The sequence below is a fragment of the Hyaena hyaena genome, unplaced genomic scaffold (assembly GCF_003009895.1).
Source record: "Hyaena hyaena isolate Hyena2069 unplaced genomic scaffold, ASM300989v1 scaffold_853, whole genome shotgun sequence".
Taxonomy (NCBI): domain Eukaryota; kingdom Metazoa; phylum Chordata; class Mammalia; order Carnivora; family Hyaenidae; genus Hyaena; species Hyaena hyaena.
Window position 1 is genome coordinate 555,413 of NW_024081486.1, and position 20,012 is coordinate 575,424.

The 20,012-nt window shown below is 42.2% G+C and overlaps 1 protein-coding gene across 1 annotated transcript in view; it reads left to right on the forward strand.

Annotated features, from left to right (window-relative positions):
• The window catches only part of MCF2 (MCF.2 cell line derived transforming sequence), an 84,136-nt gene that overhangs the window by 47,928 nt on the left and 16,196 nt on the right, over positions 1-20,012 (forward strand). Inside the window, exons 17-24 of the mRNA XM_039219997.1 lie at positions 438-553; positions 678-747; positions 2,657-2,749; positions 7,371-7,463; positions 8,445-8,570; positions 9,229-9,450; positions 18,012-18,104; positions 19,435-19,513. Coding sequence (XP_039075928.1) covers positions 438-553; positions 678-747; positions 2,657-2,749; positions 7,371-7,463; positions 8,445-8,570; positions 9,229-9,450; positions 18,012-18,104; positions 19,435-19,513 — 892 coding nt within the window. The remainder of the gene's footprint in view (positions 1-437; positions 554-677; positions 748-2,656; positions 2,750-7,370; positions 7,464-8,444; positions 8,571-9,228; positions 9,451-18,011; positions 18,105-19,434; positions 19,514-20,012) is intronic.

The following is a 20,012-nucleotide window of genomic DNA, read 5'->3' on the forward strand; positions in this document are numbered from 1 at the left end:
GGTGACGTAAAGCGCTGAAAGTAGAAGAAGAACATTCGTTTGATGCAAATGTCATAATATTAATTTGGTCTGAAAAACCTACACACTTACTGGCTGCTCGAGGAGAGGTTAATGACCTGTAATAGTGTGTGTCGTGCTTGGTTTCTGTATTTTGTTTCTGACACTATAAGCTACCCCGAAGGCCAAGAGAGTCATTTTATTCTACCCGCTGAGTGGGAAATGATGATTTCCTTGTCTGGCATTCTAAAAAAAAAAAAAAAAAAAAAAAATTTTTTTTTCATAGATAACTTTGGATCCTGGAAGATTTGAGTGGTAGCATTACAGACAGCTTTCCCCATGAATCCCCTATGCATTCTGCTATAGCCACACCTTCCGTGGCCCAATCAAGTGTTAACGTGAATATGTTTTAAATGAACAAATGTGTTTATTTTGGGCAGGGCTATAGGGCGGAGATGGATAATCCTGAGATGTTGGATCTTATGCCACCTCTCCTGAGAAATAAAAAGGACATTCTCTTTGGAAATATGGCAGAAATCTATGCATTCCATAACGAGTATGTAACTGCTGAATTGAGTTCTCTTCTTTTCGTCATATTATTTAAAGGTCTGTTGACCAGTTTATTATATTTCACATAAAATTATATCATGGTTTTTTTTTTTTCTCTGAAATTTTCACAGCATTTTCTTGGGCAGTCTGGAAAATTGCATGGATGCTCCAGAGAGAGTGGGACCTTGTTTCCTCGAAAGGGTTTGTTAATTATTATTTAAAAATAGAGGGCACTTGTTGGGATGAGCACTGGGTGTTATATGGAAACCAACTTGACAATAAACTATTTAAGGAAAAAAAATACATAAATATGGACCACTAACATAGCAGCTCGTGGTAGAGGACCAGATTGAGAGACAGAGTAGGCATTGTTTTGTATGTCTTTATGTTTTGAGAGGAGACCCATCACTCCAGCAAGTATTTAACGCTAAACCAAGTTTTGTTATGGAGACGAATGCGATGGTGTGTGTAGAGTATGCAAATGGCCATTGTGTCCTGCGGTATCAAATGCCCTGGTGGCTCAGCTCGTGACCACTGACCTCTGGGTGATCCCAGGAGTCCAGGGGCCAGCCTGACTATGAAGATGTGAGAGTAGGAATCATCTGAGCTCAACCATTCTTGGATTGGTTAATTTTTAGCCTACGACATGCCTTGGCATTCTCCTCGGATGCATATAAAGTCTTAGAATCCAACGTAGTCTGGCTTTCAGACACCAGAGCATCTATCATGGGGACTTTGCGACACGGAAGGCTGTCTGTTCTTTTTATTCTATGAGATCACTCAGGGAGCCTCGTTTCTCCGCGTCCCAAGAGAATGCTTAGCACAATGGACTTCCCAGGCTTTGTAATCATACTCTCCTCCATTAGAATTTTTCCTTAGAATATTCTCTGCTTATCTATTTCCCCCTCTTCCTGAAAAATCAGTTCCATCTTGATTTGAGAGTCAATTTGATAATGGTGATCATTGAAAGCTTTGGAATAGATGTCTTATCCCAGAAAGTGTTAACGGACTCAGAATACAATAACGTGAAGAAAAAACTGTTTGTCCTTACCTTTCTCCATGTATTTTGACTTTAAACACATTTAAACGATAGCCAGGTTCTTCCCTGATTTCCCTAAGCAACACCAGTGTCTCTCCTTTGGACTCGAGTTGTACTTAATGTCTGTGCTGCTCGTTGGAGATTTTATATTTGCTATGCAGTTTTACACATGTTTGTGAATTCTGTCTCCAACTAGATGAAAAACTCTTGGAGGCGAGGTCCGTATCCTATGTATCATTGTATCTCTCATAAAGTTAGAGTTATTGGCGACCAGTGTTGGTTTAATAAATGCCTATTGAGATGTTCATTCATTTAGTACCCATCTACTAAACTCTTGCTGCACACCAAGTAGTGTGCTAGGCAATGTGGGGAGCAAGACCAAGACTATATTCACACAGAAAAACAGGGAACCTCATTGTCTACGGCGTGAGTTGTGCTATATCAGGGATGTACGAAAGATCCTGTAGGAGCCAGGAAGAGGGGCACCTGATATAGATGGAGGTATAAACAATGGCTTTCTAGAAGAGATGGCTCATGAGATGGGTGTTGGAGAGTTGACTAGGAGGTACCCCATTAGATGAGGGTCCAAGAAAGGTGATTCCAGGGAGAGAGAGTAGCGTGGTCACACACCCGGTGGGGTCGTGGTACAAGGATGACATCCCAGTGATGAACCAAGGGCCTTGGAAGTTAGCCCCAAGTTCATTCACTAGGGAGCTGAGAGACTAATGGCATGGAATGGACATGGCCATGGCACTCAGTCAGCTTACGGCTGTGAAAAAATTCCTCTATTTGTACTGTTCAGTCAAGGAAGACTTTTCTCCCTCTAACTCTCCAGCTTGGTACGTGGAAGCGATGAAATTACTGAGATAATTATGGGTCCCTCTGCTCAGTCTGGTGGGCACATTTTCTGGGATTACAAAGAGAGACCCTGACCGGCTGCCCGTGAGGCAGACCCCTTTAGGCCACATTCCCTGCAATGCTCGACCCCACTCATTCTTGCTCAGCCTTTCTTGATAAGAAAAGTACATGTTCACAGATTCATAATACATTTGAATGTGCTTCTTACCACAGAAAGACGATTTTCAGATGTATGCAAAATACTGTCAGAACAAACCCAGATCAGAGGCGATTTGGAAGAAGTATTCAGAATGCGCCTTTTTCCAGGTATAGTAATTATTGAGGTGTTGGATGTGCTCTTTCTGAAAGATATTGGGATGTCTCTTATTTACGAATTCATTCCTACCGTAAGTTGTATGTAATACAGATAGATCAGAGAACAATTTGACCCTGCCACTTGACGGTTACATGCACCCGCACGCGTGCATGCACACACATCTATACTCTGCTTCCCAGAGGCGAGCACTTTGAGTTTTTCCAGCTGCTTCCTTTGATATTTACTTCCGCATTTCCAAATGACATTTATATTGGTACTTTAGCCCTCTTTCATTGCCACTGCCTCACCACCGGGTACGTACACATACATCTTTTCCTCCAAAACATCCACTATGGTTGTAAGTTTAGTTACATAGAGCTACAGTGGTAAATTAGTAAGATGAGGCAATTCCTATGTTCAGGAATTTACAGTGCTAAAATAGGTAATTCCTAGGTTCATACAAATCCTCCAGTATAAGATGGTTGCTTTTCCATCTCTCTCTTTTTTTTTTTTTGCAATTGTCTTTTTTACTCCTTTAATGTTTTAGCTATGTTTCCCTATTCTACTCTTAAACTGTCCAAGTTAAGAGAGTTACATAAATCTCTTCTTAGTACACTTAAACATACTCTTTTTCCTCTGAATTTCTTTCTTTTTTTTTTTTTAATATTTTTTATTTATTTCTAGGAGAGAGAGAGAGAGAGACAGCGTGAGCAGGGGAGGTGTCAGAGAGAGAGGGAGTCACAGACTGAAACAGGCTCCAGGCTCTGAGCTGGCAGTCAGCACAGAGCCCGACGCGGGGCTCGAACCCACGAACCGCGAGATCGTGACCTAAGCGAAAGTCGGACGCTCAACCGACTAAGCCACCCAGGCGCCCCTCTGAATTTCATTTTGAATTAATCTCTCCGGGACTTTTTTGATCTGCTCATCTAGATCTGGGATCTTGTTGAATATGACTTTTGAGATTCTGTTCACGGTCTCTTGGGTAGGCTCTTCTGTTTCCTAGGTGCCATGTTTTTTTCCTTATTTCACTCACTTGTTTTGTAGAACATATCTTCCAGCAGTTTTACTGAGAAAGTGTGCCTGGGAGGTAAAAGTTTGGAGAGCTTGCATGTCTACACATGTCTTGAGTCTATCTACCCTAACACTTAATTACTAGCTTGGCTGGGTATAGAAGTCTATACCCAATAAGTAAGAAATGCTTTTCCTCAGAATTTTGAAGGGATTTGCTACATTGTCTTCTGGCTTCCAGGGTTGCTGTTAAGAAATGTGATGCTATTTTGTTTTTCGGTTTTTTGGTTTTTTTAGAGGGAGGAAAGGAGGGAGGGAGGGCATGCACACACACAAGCAAGCACAAGTGGATTAGCAGTAGAGGGAGAGGGAGAGAGAGAATCTTAAGTGGGCTCCACACCCAGCACAGAGCCCCACTCGGGGCTTGATCTCATGACTGTGAGATCATGACCTGAGCTGAAATCAAGAGTCAGATTCTTAACCAACTGAGCCACCCAGGCGCCCACCATTTTGATTTTTGATCCTTTGTGTGTAACCTATTTTTGTCCTCTCTCTGAAAGCTTATGGGAACATTTGTATCCTTAGGGTTCTGAAATTTTACAATGCTGTGCCCCGACATTGGAACTATTTTCATCCATTAAGTTAGTATTTTGTCAATCCCTTTGAATTTGGAACCTCTTGTCCACATTTACTTAATTTTTTTTTTTCTTTGATTTTCTCCACATGACTTTTCCATGCTGTCTTTCTGGAATTTCTGTTGTACAGATGTTGGATGTCCTTGACCATTCCTCTAATTCTCTGGTCTTTTCATTTTCTGGCTGTCTTGCTCTATTTTCTGGAATTTGTCTTTCCGTCCTTTTATTGAAGAGTTTTGTGTCTGCCATTTTTTTTTAACTTTGTAGAGCCTCCACCCTTTTTTGTTCCCTCAATGTTCCTTTCAATAAAACCCTGTTTTTATTTCATGAATTCAGTATCTTCGCTTATCTTTATGACGGTAATAATAATAAATTTTCCTTTTAAAAATAGTTTTCTTCTTCTTGCATGATTTCTGCTGTCTTCGGATTGCTTTTGTTTTTTCTTTATTTTGTTCCTGTCACTCGTATTTGATACTTTCTGCACATGTCTGGTGATACTTGTTTGGCCACTTACCTTACGAGTAGGCACTAGAATACAGAGCTTATTGGAAGTTTCCTGCGCATATGTGGATTTATTGACCATAGTCCTCACTGTCAAGTGATTTGCGTCAAGGTGTTTCCTTGAGGGGATCCCCACACCTGTATCCTTAGATCTTTGTTCTCAAGCTGGTTCGATTCCTAAGTCTACCACCTGGTGATAAGGATCTGGGTGCCCGTATTCTGGTCACCAACTTAGGTGAAAACGCTGAGACGATTTATTTTGGTACATGAATATTCACGTAGTCTCTTTGCTTTCAATATGGTACCCTGACTTCAACTGGATCAGGTATTTCCTAGTTCACAGGCCTTTGTTTTACTCTTTTCAGATAAACATCATTCTTCTGCTATGTGGAGGGACAGGCAGCCACCTAGTTGTGCAAGCGGCATGACTCTGAGAGCCTTCTCTCCCCCCCCCCCCTTTTTTTTTTAAACTTTTCTGCTCATTTAATTTTCAAGTGTGCAGTTAAGTAGTAGTTTACTATCCATAGTGTTGGGCAACCATCACTACAATCAGTTTAAGGAAAATTTCATGACTCCAAAAACACCCCACCCATACCTTTTTAGTACTCACCTTCCGTTCCTCCCCACCCCCATCCAAAAGCCTTCTGTGATTAGTAAGCTACTTTCTGTCTTTCTAGGTTTGCCTGTTCTGAACCTTTCATATAAACGGAATCATAAAATATGTGTGATCTTTCGTGTTTTGCCAATTTTACTTGGCATGGTGCTTTCACGGTTCATCTGTGTGGTAGCAGGTATCAGTTCTTCATCCCACTTATGGGTAATTCCACATTCGATGTGCCCATTCATCAGTTGATGGTAATTTGGTTCTTTTCCACCTCTTAAGTACAGGTTTTTCTGTGGATATATGTTTTCCTTTCTCTTGGCTATAGACCTGGGTATGAAATTGCTAGGTCATACTTTTTTTTTTTTTTTTTTTTTTAAGAGGTATAGATTTATTTATTTTTAGAGAGAGTGCACACACGAGCAGGGGGCGGGGTAGAAGGTGAGAGAGAATCTTAAGCAGGCTCCATGCTCTGCAAGGAGCCCAGTGCGGGGCTTGATCCCATGAATCTGAGATCATGACCTGAGCCTAAATCAAGAGTTGGATGCTTAGCTGACTGAGCCACTAAGGCACCCCAATATCTACTTACTTCTTTTTTTTTTTTTTTTTAAGTTTATTTATTTTTGAGAGTGTGTGAGCAAATGGGGCGGGGGGCGGTAAGAGAGAGAATCCCAAGCAGGAGCCACACTGTCAGCACACAGCCCAATGCGGGGCTTGAACCCATGTACTGTGAGATCATGACCTGAACAGAAATCAGGAGTCAGACACTTAACTGACTGAGCCACTCTGGCACCCATCTACTTACTTCTTAGGCAGACTTTCAACAGCTACATCTTTTGAAACCTCACCTTCATCTCCCCCTCTCAAAGGTCTTTGATGTCTGTAATTCTGGACTCTGTGGAAGGGGAGGGAAGGTGTTCTATATCATAAACTGACTTGTTCTTGGCTTTTCCATCTGCGAACATGAGATTCACTTTTCTCTAGTGGGCTCAGTTGTTTACCATTGTCGGTTTGGTTTTCAGTTTCCATATTTGGTTGATGTTTTTCCTCTCCTGTCTTTGTAATGTTGGGCTTTTTGCCTTGTAAAAATTACTTTTTTAATCATTTCAGTTGGGCTTCATGAGTAAGGGGAGCTAAATGCATGTATCGGTCCATCATGCTTAACTGTAAGTTGCCAGTGGTGTGAATTGGATCATATATTGGTTTTTATCTGTATCCAGACGTAGGCCCCAGATCTTACACATCTATATCCTTCCCTACTCTCTTTGTGTTCTGTACTGCTTACATCACAAATCATCCCAAATAGCCCCATCTTGCCCTAGTTATGGACCCTACAGTGTTTCCAGGACCCAAAGTCATGACCCTCATGTTTATAGTGAGCCAATAATCAGATGAAATATAGCACTAGTTGATGAGGTCCGCATTTTTCTTGTGGTATTAAAAGAAACCCTCTTATACCCACTTTGATTTATATTCAGTACAACCTGTTTCTTTTCTTGGCCTTGACGTGTACAGCTGAGCCTTTAAACAATTTTCTTAGATACATTTTTTAGTCATGTTTAATGTTTTATCATATTCATCTATGGTCGTTCATTGCTCTCTCATCTTTTAAGCACTCTGTATCCATGTGGATTTTATGTACAAACTTATTGGTATTTGAAATCGTGGCATTTTATACCTCTCAGATCCTTAAGGCAATATTTACAGTAGTTCTTTACGTTTACCGCTGCTTATGATTTCCGTACCATATGTAACAGCGGTTTTCCTGGTAAATTTTCCTTGAGATGTAAGAAATCTGCATGCATTGGGTCTAATCACCAAACACTGGGCCTTTTCACAGGCATGTGTCTTAATGTGAATCTGTTGATAATTATATTTTAATGACAGGAATGTCAAAGAAAATTAAAACACAGGCTTGGTCTGGATTCCTATTTACTCAAACCCGTGCAACGAATCACTAAGTACCAGTTACTGTTAAAGGTAATCACATAAAGCATTTGTTTCTTTCTTTACTTACTTCTGTGGGTCTAATGTGGCAAAGCCATTTAAAAGGAAGCAGGTGACTAGGAGCACCACACATAGGTGGCCATTGAAAGTGTCCGTATCTGGGGTCTTTTTAGCGAGTTAACGATCCACACCAGTGACATTGATGTATGCATAATGCCGAACTTTTACTATTTACAAAACGCTTTTTTTAATGTTTATTTATTAGAGAGAGAGAGAGATTGAGAGAGAGAGAGAAAGGGAGCGAGCATGAGCGGGGGAGGGGCAGAGAGAAAGAGAGGGAGACACAGAATCCAAAGCAGGCTCCAGGCTCTAAACTAGTTGTCAGCACAGAGCCCTACACGGGGCTCGAACCCATGAACTGGGAGATCATGACCTGAGCCAAGTTGGCCGCTTAACTGACTGAGCCACCCAGGCACCCCAAACTTTTACTATGGTTAGGAAGAACTAAACAAACATTTCTTGGAGCTTGAGACTGCATTTCGTAAGTGCCTTCTCGATGAGAATTGCAGATGACTTATCCCTCGTGTCACACTGGAATGGTTACGAAAATGTCGTGTTACGTGTAAGCACAACGAGCTTCTTTGGCAGTATGTTTTCACAGTGTTCTGTGGTCTAGGCAAAATGAATAATACAAATTGTTGTATGTCGAAGGCCAGAAAAGTGTAATTACTTTAAACATAAATCTCTAGTGGGCCCTAATAGCTGTTTCTCTGCAGCTTCAAGAGCGGTGAGTGCCCTTTACTCGATGCCGTTTAGTCACTATTCTCTTTCTTCCCAAATTTTGACACAGTTTTTAAAGCCTAGTACTAATGGGCCACATAGCAAATGAAAGAGCTTACTCAAAAAATGACATTATCTTTGGATTCCTTCTTGAAAGCATGTTAGCCAAAAATTTATCCATTTTCTCCCATTATTAATATCTGCCCCAAATTAAGTTTTGACTTTTAATCACAGGAGCTGCTGAAATATAGCAATGGCTGCCAAGGGTTTGAACAATTGAAGGAGGCACTGGACACGGTGCTGGATTTACTGAAGTCAGTGAATGACTCAATGCATCAGATCGCAATAAATGGCTATATTGTAAGTAAATCGTATTATTGTTGCGGTTTCCTGGGTAAGCGACTTGAGATCTCTTTTTTCCCCTCTCCCGGAACCAATAGAGAAATGAAAAAGAGCCGAAGAACGGACATCCAAGTGTCCGTGTTATCACTGGCCACACTGAGTGGGAATTGCCTTCAGGTCAGCAACCAAATGGATTTGTGTAATTCCCCTTGTCCCTAAAAGCCAACCCCCAACTCCAACCTTGGGGGATCGCGTTTAAAGGAATGTTTGGGTCTTCAAAGGACACGTATTGTCCAGGAATTGCTGCTCGCCCTTGTCCCAGATAGATGTGGAAGAAGAAAAAAACCAGGTTTTTAGAGTTAGCTCTGCCTAGTGGGGATCCTTGGATGGGTAGATGCCAATCGCCCATCAGGATTGAGGAGACCATGGCGGTGGGGACTACCCTAAATACGGCCACACGGAGACAGGAAGCCAAGGAAGAGGAGCTTTCCTCTGTCTCTTGTCCCCGCTGTGATCTTGTACCCATGTGACACATGGTGTGTTTTCATGTAAAAAGCGATGATGAATAAAAATTTAAAAACTGTACACAGTGTTTCAGGGTTTTAGTAGCTCACGCTAAACAGAGGTCCAAACGTAGCTCCACCTTGTGCTGATGAGTGTCAATTTTCCTTCGTAGGGAAACTTAAATGAACTGGGCAAGATGGTAATGCAAGGAGCATTCAGTGTTTGGACTGGACACAAGAAAGGTGCTACCAAAATGAAGGATTTTGCTCGATTCAAACCAATGCAACGACATCTCTTCTTGTATGAAAAAGCCATTGTTTTTTGTAAGAGGCGCGTTGAAAGCGGAGAAGGGTCTGATAGATACCCATCATACAGTTTTAAGCACTGCTTGAAAGTAAGACAATTTAAATTATGTAATATTATTTCATACGTAAAAATGGTGCACCTTTTCAAGTGGGTTTTGTACATTAGTTGCATATACCATTTATTTTTTATTCTTTTTTTTTTTTTAATTTGAGAGGGCATGTGAGCAGGGGAGGGGGACAGAGAGAGAGAGAGAGAGAGAGAGAGAGAATGTCAAGCAGGCTCCACGCTCAGCATGGAGCCCAACATAGGGCTCAGTCCCACAACCCTGTGATCCTGACCTGACCCAAAATCAAGAGTCAGATGCTCAACCAACTGAGCCACCCAGGTGCCCCTCACATACCCTATTTTAAAATGAAATCTTTCTACTGAGCTATTGTTGGCCTATAATGTTATATTGGCTTCAGGTGTAAGACATAACAATGTGATACTTCCATATGTTGCAAAAATGATCATGATAAGCTTGGGTAATGTCCATGACCACACGGTTATATATGTTTTTTCTTATGATAAGAACTTTTAGCATCTAATGTCTTAGCAACTTTCACATGTGCAAGAGAGTATTATTATTAACTACAGTCACCAGGCTGTATATGACATCTCCAGGACTTATTTATTTTCTTTTTTCTCTTAAAAAATTTTTAACATTTATTCATTTTTGAGAGACAGCGAGAGACAGAGCATGAGTGGGGGAGGAGCTGAAAGACAGGGAGACATAGAATCCAAAGCAGGCTCCAGGCTCTGAGCTGTCAGCACAGAGCCCGATGCAGGGCTTGAATTCACTGACCATGAGATCATGACCTGAGCTGAAGTCGTATGCTTAACCCACTGAGCCACCCAGGCACCCCTGGACTTATTTTCTAACTAGAAATTTGTAACCTTGAACCTGCTTTGCCCACTGTGTCTTCCCCCAACCCGCAAAATTTTAAGTAGAGGTCTTTTTTAAAAATTGTTTTTGATGTTTGTTTATTTTTGAGGGGGACAGAGACAGAGAGACGGAGCATGAACGGGGGAGGGACAGAAAGAGAGGAGGAGACACAATCCAAAGCAGCTCCAGGCTCTGAGCTGTCAGCACAGTCGAAGTCAGATGCTTAACTGACTGAGCCACCCAGGTGCCCTTCGAGTTTTTTTTTTTTTTAATGTTTTATTTATTTCTGAGAGAGACAGACAGACAGCGTGAGCAGGGGAGGGTCAGAGAGAGGGAGACACAGAATCCGAAACAGACGCCAGGCTCCGAACTGGCTGTCAGCACAGAGCCCTACGGGGGGCTCGTACCCACGAACTGTGAGATCATGACCTGAGCCAAAGTCGGACGCTTAACCAGCTGAGCCACCCAGGTGCCCCTAGAGTTTTAAATTGTAAAAGCAGGGGCTCCTGGGGCACCTGGGTGGCTCAGTCGGGCGTCCTACTTCGGCTCAGGTCATGATCTCACGGTTCGTGGGTTCGAGCCCCGCATCGGGCTCTGTGCTGACAGCTAGCTCAGAGCCTGGAGCCTGTTTCGGATTCTGTGTCTCCCTCTCTCTGACCCTCCCCTGCTCATGCTGCCTCTCTCTCTCTCCCTCTCTCTCTCAGAAATAAATAAAAAACATTTAAAAAAAAAAAAAAAAAAAAAGCAGGGGCTCCTGGCCCGCTCAGACAGTGGAGCATGTGACTCTTGATCTCTGGGTTATAAAATCTCAAAAAAATTGTAAATGCAATATAGTATTTGTTTTAGAAAAACTGGAAAATGGGGAAAACTATTACCTTGACTCCGCAACCACCATGACTTTAGTCATTTTTTTATGAGCATGTTCTTTCCTCATTGTCAGCCATTTGAAAATCGACATTTTCAGCAGCTGTGAAAGAGAGTAAGCGGTGTGTCCGGAGGTGCTTATGTCTGACGTCTCCCAGATAAGCAGGCCCTGCTTTTGATTCTCCCCAGAAGCCCCACAGTCCCATGCCATTCGTAACAAAGTTCCTGCCCAGAGTTACGTCTCTGGCTTCGTCCTGCTCTCCAGTTTCCCCCACTTCACTCTGAACCCACAGCAGAGCCACAACTTTCCGTAACTCTGGCCGGTTTTTTTGTTTTTGTTTTTTTTTTTTTTAATTTATTGCTGGGAGAGAGAGACAGCGTGAGCAGGGGAGGGTCAGAGAGAGAGGGAGACACAGATTCCGCAATAGGCTCCAGGTTCTGAGCTGGCAGTCAGCACAGAGCCTGACATGGGGCTCGAACCCACGAACCGCGAGTTCATGACCTAAGTGAAAGTCGGACGCTTAACCGACTAAGCCACCCAGGCGCCCCAACTCTGGCCGTTTTTACAACAGACGCCCCAGTTGCACCTTCGATGTTAGCAGCCCACCTCCACGCCCCCCAGATCTCCATTGGTCTTCTAGGTCTCTAACAAACATCGACCGAGCACCAAGATTTTAGGGTTGACCTCAGCTGGGGTTTAGATCTCTTCCCGCCTGTGTACCTGCTTCTGCGGATGAGACTTTATCTCCGTAGGCACATTGGACCCAAATGCATTTGGTTAACTTTTTATTTGTAAAGCAACCTAGTCAATAGCTACTGTTGTATTTCTGATTTGTATTGATTGTTTTTCATTTTAATTTGTCACCATGATGGGCAACAGAATGTTTCTAAAGCACATTAGAGTAAAGAGGGACTGGTATGCGGGAACCGAGTCATGAGAATTCAAACTATAGTGGTTACCATGGAAACAGGGTCGCCTAGATGCAAGAAACATTTCAGTAGAAGGGAGACAGACGGGCTTGGTGACTTACTAGATACAGGAAAGAAATAATACCTGACATTTGAAGGGGAAAAAAAATCAGTCTGCTTTTTCTTTGCTTTCCGAATAATGCCTAATATTTCTAATAAAAAAGATTATTCAGTGATGCCTGCAAAGATTTAGGCCAAGAGTACTAGGAAAATGGTGATCCATTTTTTCATCCTTCCAGAGAAAGATGGAAGTTTGGCTATTTTTTCTTTTTTAATGTTTACTTATTTATTTATTTAGAGAGAGAGAGAGCACAGATCGAGGAGGGGCGGAGAGAGAGAATCCCAAGCAGGCTCCGCACCATCAGCACAGAGCCCAACACAGGGCTCGAACCTAAGAACTGTGAGATAGTGAACTGAAGCAAAGTCAGACTCTTAACTGACTGAGACATGCAGGCGCCCCAAGTTTGGCTGTTTCTTAAGCGTCACTCTGTTTACTTCTTTTTGCTTTCCTGTTGTGAGATTCTGGGATTAAATCATTGCGAGCAGTGCTAGTCCGTGTGTGCTGTACCAATTGGGTTGACTGGTTTCCAAGTTCTCTCTGTAGTAGCGAGGATGGATGCAGAATGCTGTCTGCCGCTCAGCCACTTTCCTGTCACTTTCATGGACCATTGTCTTGAGTCCCTCCTATCAATCTAGAATCCCGTAGCCTGACAATTGCATGGTATATTTTAAGTCGGCCACTTGTATACAAAGGAAAGACCCTAAGGTCACAGTCAGATGGAGAGATTCCTCAGTTCATGCATTTATTATCATCCCCTATTTTTTTTTTAAATAAACGTGCATGTAGTGCTTACTACTTGCTGGAAACTGATCTAAGTGTTTATAAATGGCAGCGTTAGCTCATTTAACCCACATAGCAACTTTAGATGAAGTAGGAACTATTATGAACCCCATTTTGAAGGTGGGAAGTCGAAGTTCCAGAAAGGTGAGTGATTTGTCCAAGAGCCCATAGCTAGTAAGCCATGTGGCACAGGTTCAAACTCAGCCAGATGGTTCCAGAGTCCATGCTGTTAATCAGTGCCCCATGCTGGAAGGCCTTGTTTCTTTTTCTTTCTTTCTTTCTTTCTTTCTTTCTTTCTTTCTTTCTTTCTTTCTTTCTTTCTTTCTTTCTTTCTTTCTTTCTCTCTCTCTCTCTCTCTCTCTCTCTCTCTCTCTCTCTTTCTCTCTCTCTCTTTCTCTCTCTCTTTCTCTCTCTCTCTCTCTCTCTCTCCTCTCTCCTCTCTTCTCTCGCTCCCCCCTCTCGCTCCCCCCTCTCGCTCCCCCCTCTCGCTCCCCCCTCTCACTCCCCCCTCTCGCTCCCCCCTCTCTCCTCTTTCTTTCTTTCTTTCCTTTCTTTCCTTCCTTCCCTCCCTCCGTCCCTCTGTCCCTCCGTCCCTCCCTCAGTTCAGTGTCCAACTTCAGCTCAGGGCGTGATCTCACAATTCATGGGTTTGAGCCCCGCATCAGGCTGTCTGCTGACAGCACAGAGCCCGCTTTGGATTCTCAGTCCCCCTCTCTCTGCCACTCCTCCGCTTGCACGCACACTCTCTCTCTCAAAAATAAATAACCATTAAAGAATAATTTTAAAAAAATAAATGCTTATCTTATTTATTTGATTTTGAGCAAGAGAGCAGGAGCAGGGCAGGGGTGGAAAGAGATGGAGAGAGAGAAAGAGAGAGAGAGAGAGAGAGAGAGAATCCAAAGCAGGCTCCCTGCTCGGTGCAGAGCCCTGTGCAGGGCTCGACCCCACTTCCATGAGATCACAGCCTGAGCCAGTGTCAAGAATCAGATGCTTAACTAACTGAGCCACCCAGGTGCCCCTCAATATTTTTAATTATACTAACCCAGGAAGTAAATAAACTCTATTCCTGAGATATAACTGTCTTCAGATTTGTAGTTGTTGGTGATAGTGGCAGGGTTCTTGACCCACTGGATGGCTTTTAACAAGGTACTTGACATTTTACATTACCTTGATGAGAAAAAAGTAGGTTAAGAGTTGAAGCCCTCAATACTTGACACGCTGAGATGTCCTCAGATAAAATGCTTTATAACAAAGCATTTATATTCATAGCTACCAGGAATATCAATGAAAGTATGAAAGATAAGGCAGAGACCACAATTAGGATGTAACTATAGAATGAGGCTTGTTATTATATATAATATGCACTATAGAGTATATTAGATAACTATACTCATAGTTAGACCTTTAACCACCTCTAGATTCTAAAACTGAGTAAATTTCATGGTATAGTAAACACTTCATGGTATAGTAACATTTACTAACATTTAAAAGCCTTTCATGGGGCGCCTGGGTGGCTCAGTCGGTTAAGCGTTGACTTCGGCTCAGGTCAGGATCTCATGGTTCGTGGGTTCGAGCCCTGCGTTGGGCTCTGTGCTAACAGCTCAGAGCCTGGAGCCTGTTTCAGATTCTGTGTGTGTGTCTCTCTCTCTGACCCTCCTCTGCTCATGCTGTCTCTCTCTCTCAGAAAGAAATAAAAAACATTAAAAAATTTAAAAAAAATAACATTTAAAAGCCTTTCAGTAAAACCTTTGTATTTTGTTATCTGAGAAAAATGTATACTTCTACAAAACACCAGTGAATTGTATTTCACTGGATCACTTGTAAGTGAATTGTTTGGGACTCAGAACAAGATTGTCTGATCAACATCATGGTTCCATTACCAAGGCAACTTAAAAAAAGCTCATTTAGTCTATAAGGCTATGCTGTATGTACGCAATGAAAAATAACAAAACTGTTGCAATTCAAATAAGGGAAAGTTTAGAAAGCAAACGCATGCTTTGGAAAGCTCATTATATGATCTAAGCATTTAATGCATGCTATTTAATCCTTTAATCAACTCTGTGAAGTAGGTATTCTTTCCATTTTATTTTATTTTTTTAAATGTTTATTTTTGAGGGGGGGAAAGGCAGAGAAAGAGATGGACACACAGAATCTGAAGCAGGCCCCAGGCTCTGAGCTGTCAGCACAGAGCCTGATATGGGGCTTGAACCTGAGAATGGCAAGATCATGACGTAGGCCAAAGTTGGATGCTTAGCCGACTGAACCACCCAGGCGCCCCTATTCTTTCCATTTTAATGTTTTAAAATTATTTATTTATTTATTTTTATTTCTGAGAGAGAGAGAGAGACAGCATGAACAGGGGAGGGTCAGAGAGAGAGGGAGACACAGAATCTGAAACAGGCTCCAGGCTCTGAGCTAGCTGTCAGCACAGAGCCCGACGCGGGACTTGAACCCACGAAGTGTGAGATCATGACCTGAGCTGAAGTCAGACGCTTAACCAACTGAGCTGCCCAGGCGCCCCTATTCTTTCCATTTTAGAGTTGAGGAAACTGCCATTCAGAAAGTTGTAGCAACTTCCATCAGAACACATAGCTCTTAATAGTAAGAGATGAGATTCCATCCCGGGCCTCTCAGACTCCAAAGCCCACGTGCTATCTGTCTAATGCTATTAAAAGTATGTGTTGAAATGCAATCAATTTAAAGGGAGATTGAACATGAGATTATTATTTATCTTAAATCCTGATGTTTCAGCAAAAGTAGGCTTAGTTGGAGCGGTTGAGTAGGAATATGAAGGTATTTTTGCAGAGATGCCTGGGTGATATCCAACTTTTGATTATGGCTCAGGTCATGACCCTAGGGTCGTGAGATTGAGCCTGCATGGGGCTCCACACTCATGGAGCCTGCTTAAGATTCTCCCCTTCCGCTCCTCACCCCTGCTTGTGTACATGTGTTCTCTCTCGCTCGCTCTGTCTCTCAGCAAAAGGGGTGCCTGGGTGGCTCAGTTGGTTAAGTGTCCAACTCTTGATTTCCACTCAGGTCGTGACCTCATGTTTGTGAGATTGAGCCCCGTGCCGGGCTCAGCACTGATGGCATGCAGCCTGCTTGGGATTCTCTTTCTCTCTCTTAAAATAAGTAAATAAACTTAAAACCTTAAAAAAAGGTATTTTTGGAGATTCTGGAAATAACATCTGACCACATTCAGGGTAGGCGTCACAGACGCGTGTATATATACATCTCATTTCTTTTTTTAAGATGCTTTTTAAATGTTTATTCATTTTTGAGAGAGAGAGAGAGAGAGAACAAGCGGGAGAGGGGCAGAGAGAGAAGGAGACACTGAATCCTAAGCAAGATCCAGGCTCCCAGCTGTCAGCACAGAGCCCGACATGGGGCTCGAACCCACAAACCACAAAATCATGACCTGAGCTGAAGTTGGACGTTTATCCAACTGAGCCGCCCAGGCGGCCCCATCTCATTTCGTTTCTAAGCATAATCTCTTTTCTTTCCTCCTTTTTTTTTAGTGTTTATTTTCAGAGAGAGAAAGAGTGAGAGAGAGCACACGTGCACAATCAATGGAGAGGCAGACAGAGAGGGAAAGAGAACGGGGCTCGAACTCACAAACCATGAGATCATGACCTGAGCTGAAGTTGGATGCTTAACTGACTGAGCCACCCATAGGTCCCCCTTTTCTTTCCCTTGATATGGTGACCTCACTGGCAGCACTTTTTTTTTTTAATGTTTATTGATTATTGAGAGACAGAGAGAGACAGAGCATGAGCAGGGGAAGGGACAGAGAGGGAGGGAGACACAGAATCGGAAGCAGGCTCCAGGCTCTGAGCTGGCTGTCATCACAGAGCCCAATGCGGGGCTCGAACCCACGAACCGCAAGATCATGACTTGAGCCAAAGTTGGACGCTTAACTGACTAAGCCACCCAGGCGCCCCACTGGCAGTACTTTTAATGTTTATCAACTCTGATTAGCACTGTTTGGGGGACTTGTAAATGGAACAGAGAATGAGATATTCCTTTAGATAATTAGATGGGAATTGAACAAAAAGAGAAGGCAGAAGAAGACTAAAAGAGAATGTGTGTATGAAGGAGTGAAATTGCACAGAATAGAATGAACCAAGCTATTAGCAGCAGAGGATGAAAGAAAATGGAAGAGTTTGTGCTGTGTACAATCATACGGAAACGAAAAGTTGTGGTAAGGAGGGGATATTGCATACAAAAACTTCACTGTTTGGGACACTTGGGTGGCTCAGTCAGCTAACCGTCTGCCTCTTGATTTCAGTCAGATCATGATCTCATGATTCATGAGTTCGAGCCCCATGTCACTGCCCTGACAGTGTGGAGCCTGCTTGGGATTCTGTGTCTCGTTCTCTGCCCCTACCCTGCTGGTGCTCTCTCTCTCTCAAAACTAAATAAATAAACATTAAAAAACCAATTTCACTGGCTACAAGAAGATCTCACTGTCCTATGGCAGATAGTTTGTGTTCCAGAGAGACTGAGAGGCTGGTGGCAATAGAAGGGACCATTGTGTTCCTAGCTGGGTTCCCCCCACTCCATAACTTGGATGTTTATCACTTATAAGGCTTCTACAGAGATAAGTAATAATATGTGAGATGAATTTATCTGACAAATGATTATTAAAAGTAATCATTTAAATTAATTTCAGATGAGCTTTTTTTTATTGATGTTTAATTACTTTGAGTTCTGTGTTGACCCAATAATTTGTTTTAATAGTGTACAGTTAATTTGTAACAGGAGTCGATCTTATGGGGGGGGGTGGAGGCTAATTGGAGGTTCAGATTTGTAACATTTGTTTCGATCACGGGAATGGAGCATCTCATCTATACTATAAGCACATGGTTCCGTGAAAACATTGAAATGCTCGGGTCTGTGGTTGGATTTATCATTTCGTATGCTTGGATACAGAATGTGTATTTTGCCAAGGGAGAAATTCTGTTTCACTTAGAGTGTGACAGGTGTAGATTGAATGCGATTTCATATTCCAAATACAACGCTCCTGAAAATCTTGACTAAAATATTATAGATGGATGAAGTCGGCATCACCGAATATGTGAAAGGAGATAACCGCAAGTTTGAGATCTGGTATGCGGACAAGGAAGAAGTTTATATTGTCCAGGTTGGTCATTTAAGAATCATTCTAGAAGCCATAGCCTGCATTAAGATACAAAAGTGTGAATTTGCAAACAAAAGCAATGTTGGTGCCATTATAAAAGTTCTCATTCCTTTCACTTAGGTCACTTCAATATTATTTAATATATTTTGTGATGTGATTAAGCATTTTTTCAGTAGCACAGGTTTTCTTTAACTTGAGATGTACCAATGGTGTTTTCTAGGGCTTTGTTTTTAAATAATTTTTTTTAAGTTTATTTGTTTGTTTTGAGAGAGAGAGAGAGCACAAGGAGGGGAGGGGCAGAGAGGAGAGACAGAACCCCAAGCGGACTCCACGCTATCAGTGCAGACGCCCGACGTGGGGCTCGAACTCACAAACTGTGGCATCATGACCTGAGCCAAGATCAAGATGCTTAACTGACTGCGCCACCCAGGTGCCTCTCTAGGCCTTTGAGCTTTTACAGCTACACTAGGATACTTATCAATTGGAGCTGATAGCCAAGAACTTGGCAGGACTTCTCTGTCCCCGGTCAAGCCTCTAGAGTTACAGATTTCTAATCATTCTGAGTTCCTCTTGTGCTTGGCGTTCTGATTGCGAGATATGGTGCTGTGACGGTTCAGATTTGATCATTGTCTCTCAGAAATTTACTTAGGAGCACATTTATCATGATGAAAAAACATAAACTTAAAAATACGCTTAAAGCCCCGGCCTGATGTGCTGTAAGGTCCATCCTGTTTCAGGGAAGGGGAGAGGAATGAGAACATTTCAAAATGTAAACACTTATTACATCATGACTTGTGATCTGTGAATGTGCTGTTATTTGTTGAAAAGGCTCCGTGTTTTTTCTTCGTTTTAGTTCTGTATTAGGTGATGAGAATTCATAAAAACGTGTTCTTGGTTTGATTTACATATAAGACTTTTTACTGCCCTTTTACAAACTTGTAAGTTGTCAAGAATGCAGTAGATTATCTTTTCAGAAACAGGAGAACTTGTTTCATTTTACCAACATTAAACATAAAAACGTTTATATTTTTAAAAGGACCCCCTACAAAGGAAAAATAAGTTCGATTATATTCCGCTTTTTCTCTGAGCATTATATTTTGTTTCACCTGACCATTCTTTTCTGAGGGCAGTTTCAGAATGGCTTGGACTCTTTCATCTCATCTGAGGACTACTTACTTGCTTCTTAGAAGTTTTAGGAATCGAGACAGTAGAGTTTGAATTTGGCAGTTTACGATGTGCATCTGTTTGATATACTTAGTTATATTTGTTACGAAGCATTCTTTTTCAAAGGCAACCTGTCCTCTCCTCCCCCGGCCCCTTTTAAAATCTTCAGGCTCCGAATGTTGATGTGAAAATGACGTGGCTAAAAGAAATAAGAAGCATTTTGTTGAAGCAACAGGAACTTATGACAGGTAATTTCAGGCATGCATTCTTCAGAACAAGGAGTACAGTAACAGCTCATTGACTCCAGTTGGGTGATTGTACAGGGAATGGTGCTGATATTTACTTTATACTATTTATAGTGAAAGGGTTTGTTAAACCAATTAGTAGAAGAGCAAGGTTCAAGGGGTTGTTTAAACTCTCTTGGAGAATGAACTTTACACTAGCAAGTGAGCTCTAGTGCTTGAGAAGTAACTCAGCAAACTAACTGTATTAACCCCGAGTCCTTCCCATGAGTCAATTCTGCCAAGGGCCTCAGGTAATGTGTGCACGGTGATGGTTAGAGTTCTAAACTTGAATTTCTTGATAAACTATTATCTAGTCCAGTCCTTTTCCATATTTCAAATCCAGACTGGCCTTTTTCCCCTGGTTATTTCAAGTCTGTGATGGTTAATTCTAATGGGAATGGCGTGTGCATGTGTGTGTGTATGTGCGTGCACGTGTGAAGGCCATTGGTATTCACGGAAGAAG